General features: G+C 38.3%; 1 protein-coding gene across 1 annotated transcript; it reads right to left on the reverse strand.

Moving 5' to 3' along the window:
* Window positions 1–733: 733 nt before the first annotated feature.
* LOC109402083 (protein yellow) lies at window positions 734–27,899 on the reverse strand. Its single transcript, XM_019674699.3, has 2 exons — window positions 27,507–27,899; window positions 734–2,339 (listed from the first exon to the last, which is right to left on the reverse strand). Exons 1-2 carry the CDS (start codon window positions 27,736–27,738, stop codon window positions 910–912), a joined length of 1,662 nt encoding a protein of 553 aa, XP_019530244.1. The 5' UTR covers window positions 27,739–27,899; the 3' UTR covers window positions 734–909.
* Between the last annotated feature and the right edge of the window lie 5 nt (window positions 27,900–27,904).

Below are 27,904 nucleotides of genomic sequence, written 5' to 3' on the forward strand. Positions count from 1 at the left end.
ACCTATGTGATAAACTGGAATTAAGCTTTTGACTAAGTCAACCACAACTTCAAGGTCTGCCTGGAGCCTGAAAAGCGTTAATAGTATATAATTATCTTTCAATTCAAGCTTCCTTATTCAGCACCCCATGGTATTCAAACACGCTCGCTGCATTCCATGCAATTTTCGGTCACTTGTCGCATTAATCAGAAATTAATCAGGCTACGCTACGAACCTGTTTCCAAGAATCCTGCTCTTATTACCTCGCTCGCAAGTCACAGTCATCGGTCTGTGACCCTCGCAAACCGTGCTTGTTTTTCGACCTTCCACACATCTCACTGGTCGCGCGCGGTTTGTCCACGTTAACGCAGTCCAGGAGAATAATTTGATCGACGACCCACAACGACGATGTGGGTCCATAAAATTAACGCCCAAATGGGGCCATTGCATGATCTGTGATTACTTTCCGGCGATAAAATACCCGTGATGGTAACTCCATTTGCCGGTGATTTTATGACTCTGCGAGCAGCTGCCAATGACTTCAATCGAGTGGCGATGGTGGTGGTGCACTGCTTCGATTAAGATCCAGTTTGCCAAAGTGGCTAATGAGATTGGACAAACGACGACGATCATTAGAGAGAACTGGCTGCTGCCTGCCGCCTTGTGATCTGGGCATGCGTGATCTACTGGGGTAGAACTGGTTGTGGCTGTGGGGGAAAGTCATCTGGACGAGACAGACAGACACGTAAACGCATTTCGTAACAAACATCTTACTTTATTCGACTTGAGTTGGTTCGTTCGATCTTAGATACTTAAACTTAAGACACTTGACGAGAGTACTGCACTTTTACACTGACAAATAATTTACCTAAATTTCTCTAAAACGAAAACTGTGCGGCTAGTCCGCAGTATCGGGGGTGGTGGGTTCTACTAGTACAGCTGCTGCTTCCAGGCTTCGGGCTTCTTGGGGCCAGCTCCCCAGTACCGGCGGTGCTCTCCGCCGCCGTAGTATCCGTGATCGTGGCCGTAGTCATGACCGCCATGGTCATGACCACCGTGGTAGTGTCCTCCGTGGCCGAAGTGGTAGTCGGCTTGGCCGTTTCCGTGCGATTGGTACTCCACGTTGTGGTACTTGTTGAAGTGATATGCCTTCGCGGTCGTCGGATATTCCTGGGTTGTGTACATGTGGGATGTGGGGTGATCGTACGCTGCCGGGGCGGATGTGTACTTGGTCACTGGGGCAACGGTCGGGGCGTAGGAGGTTGGGGTGTAGCTGATGGGCTGGCTGTAGCCGGCTGGGAGCAGGGTGGTTCCTGGGTAGGTCGTCAAATCGGATCCACCGAATTTGGATTGGATGGCACCTGGTCGGAGCGATGGAGCGACGTCGCAGACGGTTCCAGAGACCAGGGTGCTCAGAGGAGCGGTGAAGATGCGGAAGTTAACATCGCTGTAGTCCAGCTCGGCGATGAGGAACACAGGCATACGGTCGGAGATGACCCAGACGTTTTCTTCGAAATCGATCTTGACGTCAGCAGGGAAGACCAGTTCGACATCGTCGCGGTCAACGATTCCGTGGTTCTCGGGGCTGTAAGGCAGCGACGAATGCCAGCATCCGACGGCGTTCTGGTCGATCAGGTTGAACAGTTGCAGTCCGGTCTCGCTCATCACTCGGGATGTAGTGTGGCTGTTGGGTCCTCGTTCCTTCAGATAGGTGAACTTGTGGAAGCTCTCTTCAGCGCCTTCTTCATCGCGGAGGACCTGAGTGGAGACCATGAATTCACGGTGGCTAGCCAGTGGCGAGAAGTACATGGTACGGAAACCGTCGGCTTGCATTGGGGACAGCGACATTCCGAAGATACCTTCCTCACCCCATTGGAAGTTCAGACCGGCGACGTTGAAGTCTCCACGCAGAGGATCCGGGAAGAAGAAGCTGTGCTCGAACCGCCAGGACTTGTTCTTCTCAAACGAGTAGGCAATCAATCCGTAGCCCAGTTCGTCGGACATGTAGGCAAAGGTGTCGTCGCAGCTGCGTCCCATGTCGATGGCAATGTTGGCGATGAAGGTGTTCTGGTTGGTGTCTTCAGCGCGCAGTTCGTATCGTCGCAGACGGGTGTTGGTCTTGAGGTCAAAGATGTTCAGCGCGTACGGGCACAGCTGCTGGGTGGTGTTTCCGATTCCAACGGTACCGGTGTCCAGAACCCAGAGGCGTCCGCACTTGTCAGCCTTGATACGGTACACGGTCGACAGACCGTTCTGACAGTCTCCGGCCACGTTGTTGGCCCAGCTTGGATACGGGATCAGCGGGGGCGATCCCGACGGCGTCTGATTCATGTCGATGTAGTTCAGGGTAGATGGGATACCTGCGCGAAGAGAAGAAGCAAACACCAATTAATCAAACAGGAAATAACCTTTCAAATGAATCGAATCAATAAAAAAGTTGGCACGTCAATCGTCGTCGACCCCCAGCACTAATCGAATCCATTATCCAATCAAGCAGATCCGAAAGCTGCGTAACGACCTTGAACTTGGCCGCTGAGAAATTAAAGGCGTCCACAGATCGTTTTTCGCGCACAAGTGTTTAACTGCTACTGTAGGTACCCCCCTACCGCGCACAGCTTTTCGCACTCGTAAAAACTGAATGAACGAAGTAATGAACAATGAATGAGTAAAGTCGCCGCCGCCGCCGCCGCCGCCGGCAGTGCTTTGAGCTTGAGGTAGGTCCAGTATCGTCGTGACTGGGCAAATTGGGTGGTTGGATTGCTTTCGGATTAACGGCGAAGTCGGGGGTCGCTCAAGTCAAGATCTTAATCGCCGTTTTTTTTTTCATTCATCGGATAAAGGGGCTGTCATTTTGCTGGGTGATTGGATATGAATGGGGGCTTGTGCGGTTTTTTTTCTCGTAGTTTGCAACTCGGCAGGTGTTGAAATGAACGTTGGGCTGTCAAAAGGGATCATGTCTCTTTTTGTTTTACTTGAGGTGTGAACGCGGCGGAGTTTCGTGATTGTGGGAGTCTGATTGGGTTTCATAGCGTTTTTTAGGGCAATCAAGTCACTTAATGGGTTAATGGCGATTGTCAGATTAACTATACACAGGTAGTTAAATTGTCCAATAAACGGATACTATTATTGCACCCAACAGGGAACTTGTAAAAAGCTGGATATTCAGGCCACAAAGTACAGCCATCTAATCTAGGTCATATATCTGAAATTTGATTCTAATTAAAATCGACATTTTTTCTTCTATGAACGAGATTTATAGCCCTAGTTTAGGCTAATAAGTTTATTGGGGCTAGAATTCGATCCCAGATCCAAATCTGAAATATTTTTCGATGGTTGTGAAATACGATGTTCCGTATACAAAAAATTCACGCACATATTTGCTTGCATCATCCCTAGGCGAATATCGTAAATTATTCGACACTTTCCATCTGATATGACGGGAATTAGCGCATATCCCATTCGGGATGGACCATAAAAGACTGATTATCTCAATTTTATCTTATAAACTCGACATCTTCTAAAATAAAACGTTTACTTTGGTTACTTTATCCACCTATCCTCTTTTTGGGGTCAAATTCGTGATTTATCTGCTAGGTGGCGCCTGGTGTCAAAAAAGTTCAAATCCGTATGACTCGAAACTCCGATGAGCTAGAAGTGTTCAGCAGGTAAAGAACTATCTGGCAGCGTTGACTTTGGTTTGAACTTTCGCAAGGTGGCGCCAGTGTTACCAGTGTTATATTCAAAACCCCATAATTCAGAATCCGGATCCAGTTCTGTCGCAGAAGCCGTCGAGTATAGACGAACAAATGTGTTCGCTCTGCAGGTAGTTTTTTTTTGCTATCGATTTGCTTTGTCGCACGCGGCTTTGTTCCCCGGTCGTTAACGTTCGCTTGTTGGTGCTGAATCTCATTCAATTACCACATCATGGATGAGATGTTTATTAACACGGTGCAATTCCGTTTCCCGGCGGGCAGTGTTACGGGTATAAATATTTGTTACAATAATAAGATAAAATAATTGTTTAATGTCTTCTAAATGTAACATTCGTGAGTTCTTTGTGTTATATGTTTCAATTTGACTTGTAAATATTCGCCTAATATTAATGCACATTTATAGGGTTCTGGCAGAATAGTGGCCCATGAAGTGCAATCCTACTTCGATTGCCAACATTCAGGCCATTTCGGGCCGCAATTAAGTACCGTAATCCGGGGTAACATTGATCAGAATTTTCGATCTTTCTTGAATAATTCTCTTGTTAAAGTGAATGTTACGGGAAAACATCCTTTTGCATATAAAACAAACCAAATGATCCATAAACAAATGCGCAACGATCCATAAAAAATATCATTTCATGGGGTCTTGTTAGCAATTTTATTGCTCTTTTCGCATAAACTATGGATCGTATTGCACTTTTGTATGGATCATTACTGCTTTTTTAGGGATTTTCAGTTCAATTCTGTGGAACATGCAAATATATGTTATGGATCGTTTCGTATTTGTTTAAGGATCGTTTTTGTGGTTTTGCTGGTACAAAAAAAGTGCTGCCGAATGTTACATGTTTTATATTTTTAAAATAAGTACTGGCTCTCTGATTATGTGTTAAGCTACTCGAAAAAGTTTTGTAAAACTTTTAAACATGTTTAAATTGGCTATTTAGTCTAATTTTTGATTGTGTTGATTTGGGGTAACATTGATCACCTAAGTTAACAATGTTCGTTTGTGTTGAAAATACCCTTACTCACTAAATTCGGGGTCGCTGATTTCGAATATGTTGTCCAAATTCTTACAAGTTATGTACTTTTTGAGTTATTTTATGATTAAAATCCTTCAAACCGCGAATAACGCCTAAAGGTAGGCAATGGCTTAAGGAATTGTTAGCCTACTTTCAATAAAACGTATATTTTATTAAAAACGAACATTTTCATAAAAGTTTCGTTCATTTAATCCAACTCTAGGATATCATATTGAAGTAATACAGTGATTTCGAACCTCATTTTGTATCTAGTATTCATGCCATGCATGCATGTTTGACAAAGCATCTCATTGCGCTGCGAAACACAGCAATTGAAAAATCGATTTATTTCAATGTTCATGAAATTCAATTTTCAAGAATTACATGTCATTTAATAGCTAAATAATAGCAGATTACGATATACCATTCGATAGCAGAAACAGATTCAATGTAAAATGCTTGTTGGAATATTTCATTAGGTCGGTCAAGCCGATCAATGTTACCCCGCTGATCAATGATACCCCGTTTTACGGTACTAGAGACGTAAACCTTTCCCTGGCACAGACTTCAAGTCACAGAACTCTAGAGGTAAAACCCGAAACGGGATGCCCGATTAGGATTAGTTTTCCTAGACAAAACCAAGCTATGAACACAGCTACAAATGCTGTGAACTAAAAGGCGAACTGCCAACAAAAATACAATTGCAGGATGACTGACGGACCGAAATCAATAAATGAAACCTCGTCATCCTGTGATCGGAAGATGTTATCTATCAGGATAACAGGGCACATTTATGTTTTGTGTTGTCTTGCGTCAACTTGTGATGTCTCTTATTTGTGCATTTATAAGGTTCTATGTGTTGTGATATGTTAATCCTTTGTAAATAATTTATTTTCTTTTATTTTTGTAACATGGCGCCCAACGTGGGGCCCTAGAATTTGTAGGGTTCCATGTTGTATTTTTGTAACATGGCGCCCAACTAAAAAACCCCGTGTATGCAAATGAAGGCTAGTTGGAAGGATTATAATGACAGTTTTAAGGCCATTTTATTTTTGTGGACAGTTAACCTCCATAAAAGTAAAGTTAAGTTTAGGTTAGATTAATTTGTTACGTAATTTGGAGAGCAGTTTGGCTTTCGGGTAACAATCTTTAGTTTTGAGTTGAGGTGTTTTCTGGGGATTTGTTAGTCCTGTTCACCGCTACGTTTCTGGAAAGCATTGTGGCTTTCGGGTAGCATAACTCGTTTTGGTTTTGTTTTGAGTTTAGGTTAAGTTATTTATCTTTATCGTAGTGTTAAGTATATGGCCTTAACACTATTGTTATAAAGGATACGAAGCATATGGGAGCTGAATTTTTCGTGAATCGGTGAACGATTCACGAAAAATTCCTGCTCAAACGTTGGATTGTGTTACGGGTATAAATATTTGTTACAATAATAAGATAAAATAATTGTTTAATGTCTTCTAAATGTAACATTCGTGAGTTCTTTGTGTTATATGTTTCAATTTGACTTGTAAATATTCGCCTAATATTAATGCACATTTATAGGGTTCTGGCAGAATAGTGGCCCATGAAGTGCAATCCTACTTCGACTGCCAACATTCAGGCCATTTCGGGCCGCAATTAAGTACTAGAGACGTAAACCTTTCCCTGGCACAGACTTCAAGTCACAGAACTCTAGAGGTAAAACCCGAAACGGGATGCCCGATTAGGATTAGTTTTCCTAGACTAAACCAAGCTATGAACACAACATCAAATGCTGTGAACTAAAAGGCAAACTGCCAAATGAAATACAATTCCAGGATGACTGATGGACCCAAATCAATACATGAAACCTCGTCATCCTGTGATCAGAAGATGTTATCCATCTGGATAACAGGGCACATTTATGTTATGTGTTGTGCTGCGTCAATTTGTGATGTTCCTAATTTGTGCATTTGTAAGGTTCTATGTGTATCGTGCAGTGTTAATACTTTGTAAATATTATTTTCTTTTATTTTTGTAACAGCAGTCCAAATCCCACATGGGAAGAAATCGCAAGATTTCTGAAGGAATTGGACACGGATTTATTAACGATGGAATCATCGTATGAAACGGCGCAGGATCGATTGCTGTACATTAAATTTGTGTCCAGTGATACCATGAAGGAATCCCTGCAGAAAAACATGGAACAAAGAAAGTTTGTTTATACCAGTGGGAAACTAGTAAACGTCCGCATGTCGGTTGCTGGTGCAAATATGCAGTATGTTCGAGTTTTCGACCTGCCACCACAACTGGAGGATGATCAGCTCTCACTGGTGCTTGGAGAATATGGGAAGATCGACCGTGTGATCCGTGAGAAATTACCAGCGGACCAAGGCCTCGACCATTTGCACAATGGTATACGCGGTGTGTATATGGAGGTCAAAAGAAGTATTCCACCGGCAATTGACGTTGCTGGCCTGAGAGGTAGAGTGTTCTATGACGGACTCAAGGACACATGTTTTTGGTGCTATGCGGAAGGCCACCGAAAGGATTCTCTTTTGCAAATATTGTGGCAGGAAAACCCATTGCACCCGCTATGCAGATACCTTCGGACCTTATTGAGGACGACATTATTGAAGTTATTGAAGAGGAAATCGATGATCAGGATACGAACGAAGTAGATCCGGAACAGGAACAACCAGGGCCAAAACAAGATGGTAGTGAATGAAGCGGGACTTGGACGCTTACGGCAGAAAAAGTTGAACGGGCGGTTCAAGTAATCAAGGACGTGATTGGAAACCCGATGGCTGACCAGCGACGAGCTCAGTTTGCGGCTTCGCAATCCAGTTCCGGATCAAATTCTCGTCCGAGGAAAAAGTGCGCGCGAAAAAATGTTTTATTAGATTGAATTTCTAGAATACTCATCAAATTATTCATATGGGAATCGGCTCCGTAAAGTTTTTGATTAAACGAATGAGCCTCAAATAAACTTATGGAAAAAAGAATCCGGATAAAATAGAATAGTAGCGGTATTCAGAAAGCTTAGAACTATCTGAAAATTGGGTATTTGGTTTTAAATTCCAGCAAAGGCTAAGAACTATTTTACCCTATTCCACGTTTTCAAAAAAAAGTACTACAAGTTTTTTTATATCTTGCTATCTTTGGGATAGGTCTCAATTGAATACTAAAGACTGGACCCGAAAAAAGTGAGACACACAAAATAATGAATAACTTTTGATTGCGTACACAAAATAGCTGATTTTTAACAAGGAATATCATATTTTATGTAGTTAGACTATCCCCACCAGTGCGTAGTAAGTCGGTGAGTAGTAGATGTATGCAAACCGGTTGTATTTCTAATACCCACCTGTTTTCGCACCACGCGTTCCCATCATCGTTGGTAAAATATTACCTTATCTCCCCACCGGTGGTTGGTAGTAGTACTTCATATCGTAAACATGGAGTCAAATTTTCGATAGTACGGAACATACTGATCGTTGAACATGAATTCCGCATGACTTTCTCTTCTTCTTGACGTAACGTCTCAACTGGGAAAAAGCCTGCTTCTCAGCTTCTTCTATGAGCACTTTCGCAGTTATTCACTGAGAGCGTGTTCTGCAAATGACCATTCATTATGTGTATATCGTGTGGCAGACACGAAGATTCTATGCCCAAGGAAGTTACTCAAGTGTTCTGTTCGATTTTTTTTTATTCCAGTGACGACGAAATGCAATCGCGAACAGGTACTGGAGGAATGACTTGAAGAATTTCAGGAAAAACCACATAAGGAACTCATGGAGGAATTACAGAAGGAACTCCTCGACGAACTCCTGAAGAAATCACAACAGAAAGTTCATCCAGCAACTCGAATAAACTGAAGGAACTCCTGGAGAGTAATCACTGATGGAATTCTTGAGGGAATTCCTGGAAATCTACATCCGTGTGCAACATAGTTGTCCCATTTTGGACTGTCAGTGGATTAACTGACACTGAGGAAGATTACAAGTGCTAGTGGAAATACGCGTATCTGTCAAAGGATAAGCAACATAGGGCGGAATTAAAAGGTACAAAACTGATTATACTCATTCAAAGAGGGTATTCTGCTTAGAGGGTTCGAAAAGTCGGCACAAGATCATAGTTATCCCATGTTAATACGGATTCCCGTAGAACATGGGACAACTATGCTGCACACCTCAGTCTATGAAGAAATTTCTAAAGAAATCCCCAAAAAATTCTCGGCAAATTCCCTGCCGAAATTCCTGGACGAATCTCTAAAAAATATTTCAAAAATCCAAGATGAATTTCCTAGATGAATACCAAGGAACGAGGAATTCAAGAAAAAAATCTGGAAGAATCTCTAAAGGATCTTCTACAGGAATCCTTGAATGAACTCCAGCAGAAGGTTTAGAGATATGTTTGAAGGAGTTTCTGAATGAACCCCTGAATAAATTCCTGGAGGGAACACTCTAGAAAACCCTCGAGGGTTACCTCAAAACTTCCTGATGGAATTCCTAAAGATTTTTCTGAAGGAATTTCTGAATGAACTGCAAGAGAAACCTCTGACGGAGCTATGCAAGTAATCCACGTAGGAACACGTGAATAAACCCCGGGAGAACAAGCTGGATGAAACCCTGAAGAAATTCCTTTATTAATTTTTGAAAAATCCTAGAGGAACCTTTGAAGAAATTGCTTGAGAAATTCCTGAAGGATCTTCTGGAGAAATCCCTGAAAAAGTTCTTTGAGATACCGCAGAAGAAATTCTAGGGTAAATCCCAAGAAGAGTTTTTGGAGGAAACGTTGAAGAAATGAAGGAGTTCCTGGAAAATTCCCCGAAGAAATTTTAGAAGGCATTCCTGGAGGAGAACCTGGAGAAAACTCCAGTAATGCAACGAAAAATTCCACAAAGATTGTCAGGAAAACACCTAAAGAATCGGGGAATCCTCGAAGAATTCCTGGAAAAATCTCTGAAGGAGTTTCTAAAGCAATCCATTATGGAGTTTATGGATAAATACGTTAAGGAATTCCGGGAAGAATCCCACAAACAATTCTAGCAAAAATCCCAAAGAACTTTCTGCAGAAATCACTGAAGAGTTCCTGAAGAAATCACTTGAAGAATACTTGATGAAATCTCTTATGAAGTACCTGGAGAAGTCCCTCAAGGAATGCAAGAAGAAATCCTCCAAGGATTTTGAAGGGAAATTCTCCAAACATTAAAACAAATTACAGGGGAATATCTGTAACTGATGAAATTCCTATAGGAAGGGTTAAATAAATTCCAGGAAAAACCCCTGACGAAGATTTCAAAAGAATCCCTGCAGGAAATCCTGGACTATTTAAGGAAATTCTTGGAGGAATCCGAGAAGAAAATCAAGGAGGAATCTCACAAGGAACTACTAGAGAGATCTTTAAATTGATTTCAGTAAAATCTCCTGGCGGAATTTCTGGAGGAATACCAAAACAAATTCCTGGTAGAATAGCAGATTTTTTCTGGAGCAAATGTGCTGGCGTTTTTATTATTATAGCGGCATTTACATTTTGTTCAAATTTTAAAGAACTTCTAGAATATTCAATTTTCTATTGTTCAGTTTATTCCGATAATCGAGTTTCGGGACACTTCCAACAATGGGGCTAATGCCATCATCAACGCAGGACGGAACAACGTTTTCAAGAGCTAGATATCACTTTTTATGTTTTACTTGTTGAACGTCGTCTTGTTTTTGTTTTGGCATCGAGATCCAACACAAAAAGAAGGTGATGGCAACGGTTTGGTTGGGTTGCCAAATATATGAATCCACTGTTCACCGGGAAGGTAGTTTGTCATTTCCAAACCGATTTAGCAACAATTGGTGGGGTTCGGCGTTATGATGGAGGTTGCCAATTTGGGTTTACTAACGCATTGGTGGGCATAGTCTTAGTACGAAAAAAATCCATCTAAATCGGTTTAGTATTGGAAACTTTGGGCATCCATTTCGAAAATTATTTAGGCTATAACTTTGCTGTTAGTTCACCAAAACGTCTGAAAATTTGACTGTAAGTTATCCAAGTCAGGCATAATAAGTGATAAAAAATTCATCATAAACGGTGTAGTCCTTTCTTAACAATTCAAACATTTTTTTTTGCCCTTCTAAAATCAGTATGCACTATTTTGGCTGCAGAATTTGCAACACTGTCCCGATTTTTATGAAACATTGACAGTTTAAAATTGTTGTGTTAAACTGTTTTCAGTAAAAATATCAGCATTTCACTATATGAAAAACCACATCTGCTTATTGTGACATAGGGCTACATATTTGGCTAGAACTTTTTAACGGTTGGATCAAATTGAATGAAAATTTGACGACATACTTTAACCCTTTAGACGGGGTATAGTTTAATCATTTTTGTAATTTTTGTTTCGTGGAAAATATTTTTTTTTGGCTGATATTGAGGACTGTTTTGTGAATCTCAAAATGGTTTTTGGTGTACTATAAAGTGTATTTACATTGTTTAAAAATCATTGAAAAATTTAAGTTTTGTAACCTTTTAGAAGTCATTGTTTATTTTGTATTGAATCGCTTCAATTAACATATTTTATATTTTTCCCAATTCAAGCTATCCTAGTTTGATAGTTTAAGGGGATCGAATACACTCTAAAATTATTTTCTTTAAGATAACACGGAAAATAAAATTTTCTATGTAAAAATTTAAAAAAAATATACTTCAACAATAATCATAAAATACCAAAATGTTTTTATCCTAAGAAATGTACTTCAAATAGGCTTCTAGAAAAAATATAAAACTGAAATTCACGAAGTTGAGAATTAAAAATAATCATCTTCCAAAAAATTGTTTAAATCGATTTTAGATGACGAAAAATGATATTTAGATCAAAATAAAAAATGTGGATATTAGAGGGTTAACAAACATACACAAAATTTAATGGTATTATCTACATATAATGAACTATTCCCGTTCAAAAAATTCAAAAATGACTGGTCAAAAAATTGTGTGCGTAATCAAAAGTTATACATGATTTTGTGTGTCTCACTTTTTTTTAGTCCAGTCGTTAGTTTTTAGTTATGCGTTTTTTTATGTAACTGTTCTAAGAACTCCACCAGAGAATCCATGAATTCATCTAAATTTCCCTAGGAATTTCGTCAGATATTCCTCTAGAGACATACCCAGGGATTCGTGTAGGAATCCATTCAGGGCTTTATCCAGGAATTTCAAAAGGGATTGTTCTAAAACTTTCACCAAGGATTCCTCAAGACACAAAGATCCCACGAGGGATTTATTTGGTACTTCTAGGGATTCCTCTGGAGGTTTTTTAAGGGCTCAGTCAGGAGTTTCTCAAGGAAACTCACACCACCAAATATCTATCAGGGATTACAAGTATACAGTAAGAATTACTCCAGGGATTCTCTCACAAATTTCACCAGAACTTACCCTGGAATGTTTGTAAAATTTACTCTTTAGTGATTCCACCAAGTATTCCTTAAACAATTCCCCTAACATGTTGAACATAGGTTCCTAAATGGGCTTTTAAATGCTTTTTTTCAGAATTCCACAAGGAATTCTTCCAGGGGTTTCTCCAGGAATTTCTTCAGAAGTTTTGATAGGTTTTCCAGATTTTTTTAAATGGATTTTTGTAGATTTTTTGGGGATTCTGAAATTCTTTCAGAAGCTCCTCTAGGAAATTCAACTAGGAATTTCTCAAGAAGTCTCTCAAGAATTTTCTCCTAGGGTTCCTATAGGGATTCCTTTTGGAATCCCACAAGGGCTTATCCAAAAACTTCACTAGAGATTTCCAATGATTTTTTCCAGAAATTTCCGTGCCAATCGAAATTTGTTCAGAAATTTCTTTGAGGAATCTTTCGGAAGTCCATTGTAAACAACTTCAGCAATGTTATTTCGAGTTTCTTTGAGAAAATTGCTCTTAAAATTTATTCGTGAATTTTTCATTAATGTTTTTAGTATTTCTGAGTAGTTTTTTTTTTTTTAATTTCTATGCTATGTACTTCTACATTTTTTATACATTTTATCAGCAATTCCTTAAAAAATGGCCTTTATTCCAGTCATTCCTCTAGGTAATTTCCACGATTCTTTCAACAATTCCTGTAGAAATTCTTTCAGCATTTTTTTTTGAGAAAGGTTTTGTGTATTTCTGCACCAACTCCTTTCCAATTGATTTGAAAACAACTTTGAGAATTCTTTTGAAATTTTCTTCAAAAGGTTTATATAGGACTTCTTAAGCACTTTCTCTGGCATTGTCTTTGGACAATTGTGAAGTAATTCCTGTGAAAATCTTCAGTAATTTCTTTGAAGTATTCCTTTTGAAAAACCTTCGGCATATTCCATGAAATTTCTTTTTTGGAACCTCTTATGTAATTTTTAAGGAAATTCCCTCGGCATGTTTTATAGTTTCTCAGCAAGCTTTTCAGAAATATATTCGGAAATATTCAATTCACTCAGCAACTCCGATTGAAAATTGCTGAATTTTCACAAATAGATGGCGAAATTTTTAAATAAATTGACAAAGCAATTTCCAGAAGAATTATCAGAAAAGCTCACCATGAAACTTTGGAAAAAAAAAATAAATAAAAAGTAATTATGGTAAGATTTTTCATGAGAAATGCCGTAGATTAAAAGAAAAATAGCCAAAGTGTATCTTAAAGAAAATGCAGAACACATTTAAAAAATGAAAATAATTACCAAATAACCAAATAAACTTTCAAAGAAATTCCAAAAAAGAATCCTTACTGAAATTACCGAAAGAGATGGAATATATTACAAAAACATACAAAGAATTTACGGAAAGAATCTTAATAAAACTGCCGAAGAGAATCTCAAGTCAATAGCAAAAGGGTTTCAGAAAGCAAATGCCAGAATTTAGAATTCAATTTCCGAAGAAATTTCCGAAGAACTTTAAAAGTAGGTAATTGTTGTGAAAGTTTACAGAAAAAAAATTCTTAACGGAATGCCTAAGCAGTATCTAAACAAATTTTCAAAGAAATTTGAGAAAGTAACGCAGAAATTCAAAAAAATAAATACAGAAAAAATCCTAATAAGTTTAAGATTTTTTAGCAGAATTTCTGAAGATTTTCAAAGTTCCAAATGGAGAAAAATATGAAACAATTTTACGACTGTAGAAGTTTGTCTTTTTCTAACGGAGTGCCGGAATTCGTCTGCATTTTCGCGTGATTTTCGGGTGTTTTGGACAATATCGCTGCTGGCTGAGCGGAGACGCAAATAGAAGTTAACAATTTTGTCTCCAGAGAACCGAAATTCATACAATTTGGTGAGTTCGTTCTGGTTTATTTTGTTTTAACTTCGGTGCCTGAACGTTGAACAAACGTATCCTTGGTAAATGAGTGTAATCAGTTCAACTAGTACAAAACTGATTACACTAATTCAAAGAGAGTATCTTGTCTCTAAGCGAGACGGAGGTCACTCTAAGTCTCTTTGGTAGGCATCCACCCAACCATCCTGTCCCATCCCCATCTGTCCCAAGGAAGTGGCCAGGACAGCTCACGACCGTTGGAGGAATGCGTCAATCTTTTTTAAAGTCAGTTACCAACCCCAAATCTGTATGCTTTGATAACGGACGGGAACGGGACAACATAACAGCGGTCTGGGACTGTACTACCTACGAATTTGTTCCACTTGCTTAAAGTTAATGCTAATGCTAATATGCAAGTACCAAATGAAGAAGTTTTAAAATTGACTCAAAAATTATGCATACTTCAGAGAATCCACCACAAAATTCTAAAAAATGTATATCATTTCTACGGAAATTTCCTAAAAATTTCATCCGTCTTCCACATACGATTATACAAAACCGTGTTCACGAGCTATTTCTCAAGATCGCTGCACGTCGCAACCACCCTAATCGCGATCAAATCAACTGGCGAATCCTTGCACGATACCCCACCATAGCAGCACTCCAATCGCGTCGCCAACCTTGGAGGAACCAATTTGCAGCGCCTCATGTCTGCCACCTCGAAATTTGCCAACCAACCAAAAGTGAAGCTAACTGACTGAGGGTGGGTTAATGGGTGGCTGGTAGCCACACAAACGTCCTTTTTCCCAACGAGCGTAACGGAGCGTAACGCGCTCGCAATCACGCTCGGATACCGGCCGCTTCATCATAATCGCGAGCTATCGCGCAAACCGCACCCCACGCCGCTATCGATCATCGCTGCTCAGTTCAGGTAGGTACCTAGGTAGGTTGTAAGGTAGCGACGCGGATGGGTGCGTCAACCGATCGACAAGGTGTGAGCTGTTGCGCCGCGGGGTAGTGACGCTCGATGATGTTGTCTTTCTCACGTTGCGTGATTCAACGCAGAAGTTGTGAACTCGACCAACTGCCTTTTTGCTGGATTTGCTAATTTCTGCATCAGGCAGCAACAGAAAGAGGTTTAGCAGTCAGCACCTTTACTTCTTCGAGTGGTTGATTTAACAGGTAGATCGCTCAAGACGGAAAAGCAACCTCTTACGCGTCACTCACTCACTCACTCGCTATTGCCATTATGGGGGTCTCTAGCTCTGCCAGTGGTGAACTAATGCTGTCACGTTTGATGTGTTGTACGGTCTCGGGGTATGATATGATAGGTTGCCCCACGGGGAGGGTGATTCGAATGTTCTTTTAATTGGTAGTAATTAGAATGTTTGTCGCAGTGTGGAGTTGTCAGCGATTAAAAACATACTATATGGATTGCAGATAGGGCCCATATAGCCGAGGCGGTAAACGCACGAGTATTCAGCATGACCATGCTGAGGGTGACGGGTTCGATTCCCGGTCGGTCCAGGATCTTTTCGTAAAGGAAATTTCCTTGACTTCCTTGGGCATAGAGTATCTTCGTGCCTGCCACACGATATACGCATGCAAAATGGTCATTGGCAGAGGAAGCTCTCAGTTAATAACTGTGGAAGTGCTCATAGAACACTAAGCTGAGAAGCAGGCTTTGTCACAATGAGGACGTTACGCCAAGAAGAGAGAGAGGATTGCAGATTTGAAAGGTAAATTGAAGCGGTGTTTTGATTGTCATCTCGGAAGCTCTACGAAGTGTGACTTTTAATTTCCATAAGTATTTTTAGATTTATGGACCTGACATATACGAGCGTCTTTAGAGATGTGAATTTACAGATAAAAACACGTAATTTTTGATTATATAGGACTTAATTTTAAACGAAATGTCAACATTCTTCGTCTTCAAGGACTTAATTTTACAAGAAAGGTGTAATTGTCAGTACTATTAAAATAAAAACTTAAAAGCATTTGAAGGCAAAGAGCGTTGAATTGACACATTGAGAGATAATTTTTTGAAAAAAAAAAATCATGTGTTTTGGTGGGATTTGAACCCCTGACTCCGTATCACTTGTCCGTCGCTTTGACCAACTAAGCCACAGAACAAGTAACGGTTCTGCGGAATTGTTAGTCAAACTGGATTCGAAGCGTTTCCAACAAACACTTAATGCAAGCGTATTGTTTTTAGTAAGCTTATATTGAAGCTCGACTGACGCATACTTCGTCACCAACCACATGGTATGCGTTGAGCGTTCATTGTGTTAGAGTTAGGCGCTCGGCCGACCAACTGTATTAGAGAGAACACAACCAATGTTATGCAATGTTTCTGAACTATTATTGAATTGTCAATTGATTGGAAAATTAATTGTTTGCATAACTTGGCAATTTCAGATTTTTTACTTAAAAGAAACATAAGTCAATTCAAGCAAGGATTCTCTGCTATAATATAAAAAATGACTATTTTAGTGTTACGTCATAAATGGATGCTGTTATAGCTGCTAAGGGGCTGTTCAGTTATTACGTAACGCAATTTTCACAATTTTTCGACACCTCCACCTACCTTGTGAGATTTTTTTTTTGAATGAGAACTCAAATATTTGAACATTGGTCATGTTGAAAATACTGCACCAATTTTTAAGAAATTTGGCACAAACGTCGGTACAGTCTTTGGTGAATTCTGACCGATCAAAGGTACAGCCGTATTTCTGGGTATTGATGATGCCGAAGCAGGCTTTATGGAGTTAAGAAAATACCAGCTTTCAACTAGTACTATTGGCCACAAACTTAAGCGCGTATACGATAGATTATAGGAAAGTGACTGAACCACCAACAATATTGAACCCTGCCAAGTTAAGAAGTATTTAATGGGAGAAAAAATACAGGATAACAATTTGATAAATCTATATATATAAAAATGAGTTTGATATCCCTTTGAGGCAACAAAACTCAAGAACGGCTGAACCGATCAGGATGACTCTTGCACGGTTTGGTTCGTATTCGTGGTGGCTGTGTTTATATGTGCAAAAAGTTACGAAAATCAGCTAGAAAAGTAACAAAATTGAAAAAGTACTGATTTTCCATGAGCTGGGAAGGAAATCAACAAGATCGAAATGAAATCAATCTAGAGTGCGGTGACGTTATGAGCTCAACAGTTGTCAAACCACCACAAGACGGCAAGACAAAGTTTGCCGGGACAGCTAGTTATCAATAAAAAATAATAATAAATAAAGTCAGAGCGTCTAATATACTTATACGTGCTCAAATGAAAGACTGCATTATTGCGCCATAAAAAGAAAGAATGCAGAATAATGAGAATTATTCTCGGCAAACCTCTCCATACATCATTGTTTCGCGATTTGTTTTTATAACTATCACGAAAGGGACATTCGAGCTTAAATTCTTTTGATGAGTTCAGAAATTCTTAGAATTCCTTAGAACACTCTTCACTATTACTTCCAGTTACAGTTTTAGAAATTGCTTCACGATTAATCATCTTTTTTACACAAGAAGCTTCTTGCAGGATTTCTTTGAATGATTTCAGCAAGAATTTCTCTAAAACTCACCAAGAAATCCCTTTAACCCTTCAGGACGCGCGCCGTTGTAAAAAGTACAACACTACCAAAAACATCGCTTGCTGTATACAGCGCATGCGCGGTGAAGTTTCAGCTGCTTGATGGCATGCGTACTGAAAAGTTCAAATGCATTATTGTTCATGCATTTCTTTAAAAAACTCTCCAGGGATTCCTCCGGAGATTATTTTAGAAACTCCTCCAGGAATATTTCTTGGGACTGTTTCAGTAGATTCTCAAAAAAATTCTCAAAATATTCTTTTTTTACACATGATTCACGGGTTTCCTCGGAAATTCCTTCAGGGATTCGTTGAAGAATTCTTAAGCTTGATTGTTTAAAAAAAACGGGGTTTCTCCAAAAAATCTTTTGGAAATTTCCCAAATACATATATCTTCAAGGATCTTCTTCAAAGATTCTTCTAGGCATTCCGTCAAACGTTTTTGCTTTAAAAAAAAAATGCAATTCTTAGAGATTGTTTTTCACGAATTATTCAAAATTTCCCCTAGGGTTTTCCTTCAGAAATTCAGAAAATGTTTCATAAAGCTTGAGTTTCTCCAGAGGCTCCCTCGGGTTAAATGCTGTTTTATATAAACAAAATGAACAATACTCAAAAGATTATTCTTGAAGTTTCGCCTGGTGTTTCTATAATATTTCTTCCAGACATTCCTCCAAGGGTTGTTTTAGATTGATTCAGACCTTCCTTCAGGGATTCAATCAGATTCTTGCTCAAAGATTCTCTCATTAATTCCTGCATAAATTACTCCAGAATATATTCCTAATTTTTTATCCTAGAGATTAAGAAGTATCTTAACAAGTTTTCTCGGATATATAACTAGGTATCATTCTATTTCTGGGGAAATACGTGTTGGAAAATCTGAAGGAATTTTTGGATGAATCCTTGAAAAAGTGGAATCATTAAGCGGTTTCTATGGTGAATTTCTTGAAGCATTAGGAATCTCTGGAACATTTTCTGCCATTGGAATAAGAAACCCAATGGAAGAATTTTGAAAGAATGTTTGTGTTTGAAGAAATTAATAGCATTAACATTAAAATTTACCTAATGAAATTATTAAAAAATAATAATTACAATTGTTACGTTTCAATTATAGTATTCCTTGAATCTCACTATTTGGGTTCTTCCTTCGAAAGAAAAGTAGTGTCGTGGGTTTAAGGATGGGATTATTCATTTGCGATCATCTACATTCACTTGCGAATAACTCGCTTCAGAAACATCGTAGCAAAAACTAATGTATAGAACACTTTTTTATTTTTGTTTTACCTGAAACTTTGTAGAACAATGTATTAGCGTAGCGTCAATAATAAAGTCAACAGAAGGTAGAAAATGCAACTCTCCACGGCGTGAATGTAATTTACATTCACCGCGTGGAGAGTTGCCTTCACAGCTCGTTCACGAATTTGGAATGCGTGTGCGACTCCAATGCTATTCGGCGAACTTTCAGATAAAACTACAATGTTCAATTCATCCATACATAGTTTTTTGATAGAATGCTTCTGAACTGAGATAGTATCAAGTGAATGTAACTCTTTGCAAATGAATGATCCCATCCCTGCCCGAGAAAAAGAAAAAAATTTAAACACATTTTCGGCGAAATGCATGAATGAAGCTCTGAAGAAATTTCTTTAAAAATCTACGAAAGGATAAGTGAAAAAAATATCGCGGAATTAGTTTCTACAAGAAACCTTGTTGACTTCGAACCCAAACTCCTGCAATAATTGCTGAAGGAATCCATGGAATAGTTTTGAAAGAAATCCATTAAAGATGAATTTGCACTTTAGATCCAAGCATACATTTATTGAGGATTTTTTTTTGAAAACATTTAAAATAAATAAATGATTCCCGAAGGAGACTGTGACGGATTTTCTAAAAAAAATCCTTTGAGAAATTTCTGGACGGACTCTAACGGAAATTTAGAAGAATTTTAGAAGCAATCCATATAAGATGTTTCAAAAGAACTTTTGATTTTCTAAAGGAATTCATGGAGCAATATAGAAAAAAAACCAGGGAAGGATTTCAATAAAGTTCTTAAATTAATTTCTGGTTAAATCTCTAAAAAACTTTGGAGAAAATTTTGAAGAGTTTTTTTACTAGAGGAACCAACGGAAGATTTACTGAAGTAATCATCAGAGAAATCTAAAATCAGAGCTCTGCTCTTACAAAAATAGAGTGGAGCCCTAGACCTGTAAGCGGAAGAAGTCGAGACCTCGACGTTGACCTCTCTGTGTCTCCCTCGAGCTCAGCGAATATCACTTGTCATTGCAACAACAGGTGTGTGATATGTTTCCAAGTTTCCAAGCTCCGCCCGGTCATCAACCGCTCGCACAGAGACCTACACGCACGTAGAAGGTTGGGTTTTTACCGGCCAGCAGCTAGTAGTGCGACTTAATGAATCAGTTTTACAGCACATTTAGGGTAAACAGGTATAATATGCCCCCCCTAAGCAGAAATGGCAATATATCTGAAACTGGCGCCTTATTCCATCTATTGTTCACTACAAACCGTTATTACTAAAGTTAGTGAAGTGTTGCATGTGAACTTTGCCTTTGGAGAGGTGGCTATGGTAGCTTTGAAACGTTTTTCGAAAACGTTCCAAAATTTGCCTCTTCAAAACAAACGGGGCAATACGCCCCATCAAAAGAAGAACGTCCAGCCCCGTGTTAAAACTGTCCCAGGGGATAATTCCACCACATGCTTATCCTAGGAGGGTCTTTCAACAAGTGTTTAACTGCATAAAAGTTGCAAAGTAACACAAGCGAACAGAACTAGCTTCGTTTACAATGAAGTCAGCTAACAAGAGGTAAAATATTACGCCAAAAGCCTCGATTTCAGACTTTTTGATATTTTAATTGCTTTTCTGTACCAATTCACTAACGGACCAGCTTGATGGCAATTATTCTTCAATATTTGAGATTTCTAATCGATCACGCATGTGAAAAGCGCTTGAATCGCTAGAAAATGAAGGGGGGCGTTTTGCCCCGGTGGGGCGCATTATACCCTTTTACCCTAACACCGCGAATGAAGCCGCGGAAGAAGGCGAGAAAGGCGAGTTGCCGGCCGAGCATGAAATCATACCAAGCCGCGAGTGGAAGGATTTCCAAATATTTTGAGCTCACGGCATCCGGTTGTATTACAACGTCGCGGCCCGGCCGCCGGAAGAAAGCTTAGCTTCTCGTTAGTTGCCAATCCCAAATGCAAGGCCGAAGGTACAATCACCGTTTGTTCGCATTCTCTGCGGCAGATATTTACGAAACAGTGGGTTATTTTTGAGCTTGTGACTGTTATTATTTCAGAACAACTAACAGAAAGCAAACAAGTCACAAAATCGGTGCCAAAATAGTGCAATCGTTTCCAAACATGGAACCACAAATCTATGTGGCCACAAGGGAGGTCCAGTTAAGGGAAAGTGGGGTAGTGTGGGCATAATAGGGGGAAGTCAACTAATTCTGACAGCAACGTGAATCTTCCAATGCACCGATGTTGTAACTACATACAAGATAATACTGTAGACATTTGTTTTTAATGAGTACTTATACGTTACTCTAGTTGCCCAAGTTCCCCACCGAACCCTATGTTTATTTTTGCCGACGCTTCTGTCCGGTTGTAAATTACCAAAAACGCGACTCATAATAACATTAACGTGGAATTCGATCACGTTGGCGCTAGGTGTAAACAAGCGCCGGGCAACCAAACGCGATCGATCGAGTTCGGTAGCCAAGGGGGTATCATATTTCACCCATAAATGAGGTCGATGAATGAGCCTCCGGAGTCGGCGGGAGGGAATGGATTTGTTGTTGAGATTTTGATTCGGATCATCTGAGAAGGGCTTTTTAGGAGGAACTTTTGTTTGATATCGGATGCGCTTCGTGTGAACAGCTAAGTTGGTGCCACACAACGATGGGAACACTCACTTGCAAGGACTTACACTCACTTGATGTTTTCTCAGCTCATAAGCCTGCAGGAAACGATATATGAACGACTTTGGCCTTGTGGTTTTGTAGAAAAGTTTGCCGAATAAAGTAGGGGACATGCCACAGAAGTTTAGCTTATTGGACGCAGTAGTTCAATTTCCCCAACAGGGGAGGAAAAAAACACCAGAACAAACTGCTGGAGTGATTTCAGTAGGAACTCCTGAGGGTCCCAGGAAAGAACCTCTGGAGAAATCTAAGAGAGAACTCTTAGATCAACCTCTGAAGGCACTTCTGTAGGAATTCCAGAAGGACCTCCTGAATGAGTATCAGCAAGAAATCTAGGAAGAACATGGTAATAAACTTTCGTAGGAAAAACAAAAGGAATTTATGGTGGAATTCAGAAGGATCTTACGAAGGAATGCCCGAAAGAATTCATAGAGGATTGTCACTCTAAGGTCTAATTGTTTTTGCAGCAGGCAAATTCGCCATTTTTTCATACTAAAGTTCACTCAGTTGGCCATGGCTGTACATATGTACACTCCCGATCAAAAGTTTGGGGTCACCCCCTCAAAAATATGTCATTTTTTAGGCCCATATCTCCGCCAATTTGCGTCCGATTTCAAAACCCTAGGTTTCATTCAAATGATAATAAGTCAAAGAAACTTTGAACATGATTTAAAAAAAGTTTTCAAAAAATTATGTTGCCAAATTTTCTAAAAAATGAATATAAACTTACAGCAGTGTCGCTGGAAATTTAGTCGGCCAAATTTTAAGATGCGAGCGGTAATATGACCCATTTTATATTAGCTTTCAACTGATTTTTGCAGAACTTAGCTACAAAATCTAGAAAAAAAAAGTTATTAAGTAAATTAACTCTTCATGTCATCGACCAAAAGTTTGGGGTCACCCCTCAATATGATGTATCAGTCAAAAGTTTGGGGTCACTTTCGTAAAACATGGAAAAGTGATTTGATGATATCTTCGTCATCTATAGTTCATTTTCATTCTTTTTGGCTTTTTTCAAAGATAATTACCTAAATTTGATTTTTTTAACTTAACGTATTTAACAATTTTTGTACATAAAAATGTTATGTAAAGTTAACACATTTCACCACACTTCAAAAAATGAAGCAACTTTACGTTTAGTTTTAGTATGTAAATTTCAACAAATATGTGTGTTTCAATGTCTATGCAGTAAGTATCATTCATTTTGTTTCAAATAAGCCAAGAAGAATCAAAATTGAATGATGAAAGATATTAACAAATCACTTTTCCATGTGTAACGACCCCAAACTTTCGGCCGATACAGCATTTTGAGGGGTGACCCCAAATTTTTGGACGATGACATCAAGGATTAATTTACTTAATAACTTTTTTTTCTTGATTTTTAAGCTTAGTTCTGTAAAAAGCAGTTGAAAGCTAATAGAAAATGGGTTATAATACCGCTCTCATCTTAAAATTTGGTCGACCCAATTTCCAGTGACGTAAGTGCCGTAAGTTTATATTCATTTTTTTTTAGAAAATTTGGCAACTTTGGTTTAAGTTTACATACATTTTTTTTAAATCATGTTCAAAGTTTCTTTGACTTATTATCTTTTGAATGAGACCTAGGGTTTTGAAATCGGACGCAAATTGGCGAAGATATGTGCCTAAAAAATGACATGTTTTTGAGGGGGTGACCCCAAACTTTTTATCGGGAATGTATGTACCTACTTGAAGAATCTTTTTTTTTTTTTTTGATATTTTAACACAGGAATTTGAACGAGCATTCTTTCAGGAAAACACCCACAGCTTCATTCAGAAATACATTAGGCGATTCTTTATGAAAATAAATGGGAGCTCTAGAAATTTTTCTTTAGAAAATCTTCCACAAACTCCTTCGGAAATTATTTCAAATATTCCTTCAGAATTTTTTTCCGGGATTCTTTGAAAAATTTAAAATTTCTTTCAAAATTAATCCATGAACTCCGTCAGCAATTACTGCAGCAATTCTGTCTGAAATACTCAGGTTTTTCTTAAGAGAAACACTTCCTGTTTTTCTTTCAGACATTATTCCAGGAAATCTTGGAACAATTTTTCTAGTGTCTTCAAATATTTCCTTTTCAAGAATTATTTTAGGTTGATGTCTAGGCAACTATATTGTCGCTCAAATTAGCAATAAATTTGACTAAAACCACCTAACACGTTGAATGGGTGAAGTAATAAAAATCAGATTTTTGCTGAATTATTGGAAAATCTATGTATATGTTTCATTTTTTTGTGCAGATTATAAAAAGAAAGAACATCTCTTTCTCTCATTAAAGTCTTTGATAGTTTTTATCCTTATTTCCTTATATTTCTGTGCGATATTGGTCATTGCCAGTTTTTGCCATTTCAGTGCGCGTTGATATTTTTGTTAGCTGTCTATGGGTACCTTCTGAAACTCCACAAGGAATTACTTTAGATTGTTTTTTCTAGAGATCCCTGTGGAGCATTCTGCAAGGTTTCTTTTTAAGCAAATCTTTAAACGATTCTTCGCTATATTCTTCCATTGGTTTCTTCTTGAAATTTTTCAGTTATTGAAAATCTTCAGAAATATCACCGGTGAATCGATCAGGAACTGTTTAAGGATTCCATTCAGAATTCTCACATGAATATATGTACTTATACATCTTCGGGGATGCAGAAGATGCTAAAGAAATATTTTACATTTGCGTTCTGTGATTCAGGCAGGACTTTCTCCGGAGATTCCTACATGAGTTCATACAGAAATTCCTTCAGGATTTACTGCAGATGTTCCTCGATAAAATTTATACGGTATTTTCTCTAAGGGTAATTCAAGTATTTTCCCATGGATTATGTAAGAAATTAGTAGTCTAGAAGACCGAAATTCTTTTACAAATATCTCATGATTTTTTTCTAGGGATTGTTGTAGTTGCTTATCTGTGCGTTTTCGCAGGTATTTTTTCAAAAATTCATTCACAGATTTATTTGAACACACTTTCAGAAATCCACCAAGAATTATATTAAATGATGTCTTCTAGATTTCTCCTAAATGTTTTCTAGTAATTCCACTAAGGATTATACGAGACATTTCTCTATTAAGTTCTTAAGTTATTCCTCCTGGGATTCCTTCAAGAATTTCCCTTGAATTTCTTTGGATATTCCTCCAGAGATTCACTCAGAAGTAATTCTTAACATTTTTAAAGGGATTTTACAGACGATTTCCTTACTACCAAAAATCCGTACCTGAATATTGAGTTTCGCCGAAGTGTACTCATACAATAAAAGGAACACTTTAGGGGAAATTTCGCCTTCCTGATCACGAAACTCCTTAGAAATTCCTTCTGAGATTCTTTCTGACATTCGTTAGGGGCAATATTTTTATCCCCAAAGATTTCTTCATAATTTTAGAAATTTCTGCAAGGGATTTTCTCAAAAAATCTTCTAGGGAGTGTTCCAGAAATTCTTCTGAACAATTTCATTACAAATCCTACAGGGATTGCTTCGAAAGTTTTTCCTTAAACACTCAGTGATTTCTGCATTCCAACAAGCATTTTTTTTAATGCACTTGCGGTTCCGTTAAAAAAATCTCCTGGGTTATCTTTAGAAATCCCTGCAGAATTGGTTCAGATATTTTTTCCTGAGATTTTTCCAGAAATGGGACAAAACTAACTAGAGAATTATTAAAGTAAATCCCGAAGAAATTTCAAAGAAATGTCTGAAGGATTGTCTAAAGAAATCTCCTAAAAACTCCTGGTGATACCTTTTGGAAACTCCTAGAAGATATTCTTGTATTTTTTAAGTTTTAGTTTGAGGAGTTCCTGGACAAAAAAATAGTGAGGTAATTTCGAAAGTTATGTTATAGGTATTTTCTGGATGAATACCTAAGAAAATACTTGTAGAAACGCATTAAGGTACCCTCTTTATTATTCAAAAGCTGGAAAACAATCCGAATTTCTAAAGGAAACCCTACATTAATTTCTGTGAGAATATCAGAATCTTTGTAGAAAAAAATCTGGAATTGCATAAAAAGAAACGTTTTGAGAAATTCCTGGAGTAACCCCTTAAGAAATTCATAAAAGATTTTTCCGATGAATTTTTATAAGAATTTTTGGATAATCCAAAACTTCTAAAACAAATTCTGACTATATCTGGACAAATTTCGCCAGAAATATTTGGAGAAATTTATTGTAGAATACAAGCTTGTTCTTATGTAGCAATCCTTGAATGGATTTCTCATGGAATCCCTCAAGGAACCCCAAGAGGAATTTCTGGAAAAAAATCTAAGGAATACCAGGCATCAGTTTCAATCCTAATCTTTTGAGTTATTTCTTGAGAAACTCCTGATGAAGCGCCAAGGGAAATTTCAATGGAAATTCCTGAAGAAATTTCCAAAAAAAAAATCCATGCACAGGTATGCACTTTAATGGGAACTAAGAGGATTCTTTAGTAAAATTCTAGTAAAATTTACTTTCTGTAAACATTTCAGAAAATTTCCCAAGAGAAGAATAATGCATGTAGGAATTTCTGGCGGTGTCCCTGAAGGAAATACTGGAACGAATTCTAAAAAATAAGAAGAATTAAGCATGAGCCACGCCCTTACAGTCTACTGAGGAAAAGAAGACTGTTTTGGCTAATCCGAGAAATTCAAAATCTTCTATATGGGTTTCCATCAGAAACACTGGAGTAATTTTATGAATAAAACGTAATTTTAAAAGTTTTAAAATGAATTCATATGGATTTTTGGGTATATCTATGGAAAAGATTGCAGAATAAATCTGTTCAGCAAACTTTTGATTTCTTAGGTAACATTTCCGAAGTTTTTTTTTCAAATATGTTATGATATGATCTTTTTATATTTTTTTTAGGAATTTCAGCTAGCTTATAAGAAGAGCATGAAGTGTGCGACAATTGGTAAGTTTTTAGAGTGTGCAATAATAGGAAATTTACCCTATTACAATTTTGGATAAATTGTCAAAATCTTCTGTTTCTTTTTGTTCTGAATCGCAACAATATATATGTTTTAAATGCACTTTAGAATTAATTTCGTTAAAGTAATTGAAAAATAAAAATTTCCATGAAAAAAAAATAATATTTTAACATTAATCATAAAATCTCGAAATGTTTTCATCTTAATTAATTGGTATTTTGAATGGGCTTCCTGGAAAAATACAAAAGTGTAGTTATGTACAAAAATAAAAATTAGAAACATCAAACACACAAATTCACAAAATTGCGAATCAAAAAGAATCACCTTCCAAAACATGTTTAAATCGACTTTAGGTCACGAAAAATGATATTTAAATAAAAAAAAAAAAATGGGTGTTGAAATGCCAACCAACTGTTTTAAGTTATAAATTCAACGGTTATGAGTTCAATCTTCCACAAAAAAGAAACCAGCTGCATATTTGGATATTATACACAGAGTCAGTGTTCTCCTGTGTCCATTCAGGCCATAGCCAATTTTATTGCATGATTACAGAACATGAAAAGCAAACTTTGATTTCGTGTACCAGTCACAACCGCAAAACCAATTAAAGACTGCTGTAATATCCGCCATGATTGTTCACTCAAGCAATCAGAGTACATGTGTAGATAATACTGTCCACTCCAGATACGTATTTTAGCAAAATGCCACACCAAGGTCGGTCCATTTCCCATATCAGGAGCCACTAGATCCAATTCGCTTAAGAGTGTCTTCGCTGGATCCCATAAACAACCTCTCTAAATGGCCCATTTTGATACAATCACTGGCACCGGTTCACCTACTCATGCCAATTCACTTTAAAATATGTGTCCTTTCACCGATTCCCGGGTCGCTTTTTTGTGTGCTTCACATGTAATGCATCCCAACTCCGTGTTTCCATTATCTCGTGTCCTTGATATCACCACGTTCTTCAATTAACCTCATTACATCACGATCAATAGTTCGAAGACAGTCTCTTCCCCGATTCTTGTTTTGCCCATTTATTTTTCTCGATCAACGATCGCACCAACTTCACTCGGAAACACATTGTCCTCTGATCATGTAGAGACGAACAAAAAACAAAAATCGCAGATAATTACCATCCTTCCATCTTGGCACCGACACAAAGAGCTTGTTCTCCCACCGTTCGATTCCGACCGGGAGTCCGTTGGTCGGCACGTAGTCCCCACTGGCCAGGGCCTGCTGTTTGAGCTGCTGGTTCGGGAACACAAAGTCCAACTGGCGCCAGCTGTAGCGTTCCTGCAGCTTGGACGTTCCGCTGACGGCCCCGAAGGCACCGATCAACGCCACGCAGACCACCGACTTCCACATTGCTATTCTTCCTTCTGTCGGGATAAAAAAAACTCTTCCTCTATTTGCACAAAAAACGGGAATACAACACACAATCTCGACCGCGCGCCCGGTTCGTTTTTCGGTGAACCGTCCTGATCCGAGGTACCAACTACCGCGACTGACGACCGGAGGATCAACCCACGCC

Source organism: Aedes albopictus, chromosome 1, assembly GCF_035046485.1.
Source record: "Aedes albopictus strain Foshan chromosome 1, AalbF5, whole genome shotgun sequence".
Lineage (NCBI taxonomy): Eukaryota > Metazoa > Arthropoda > Insecta > Diptera > Culicidae > Aedes > Aedes albopictus.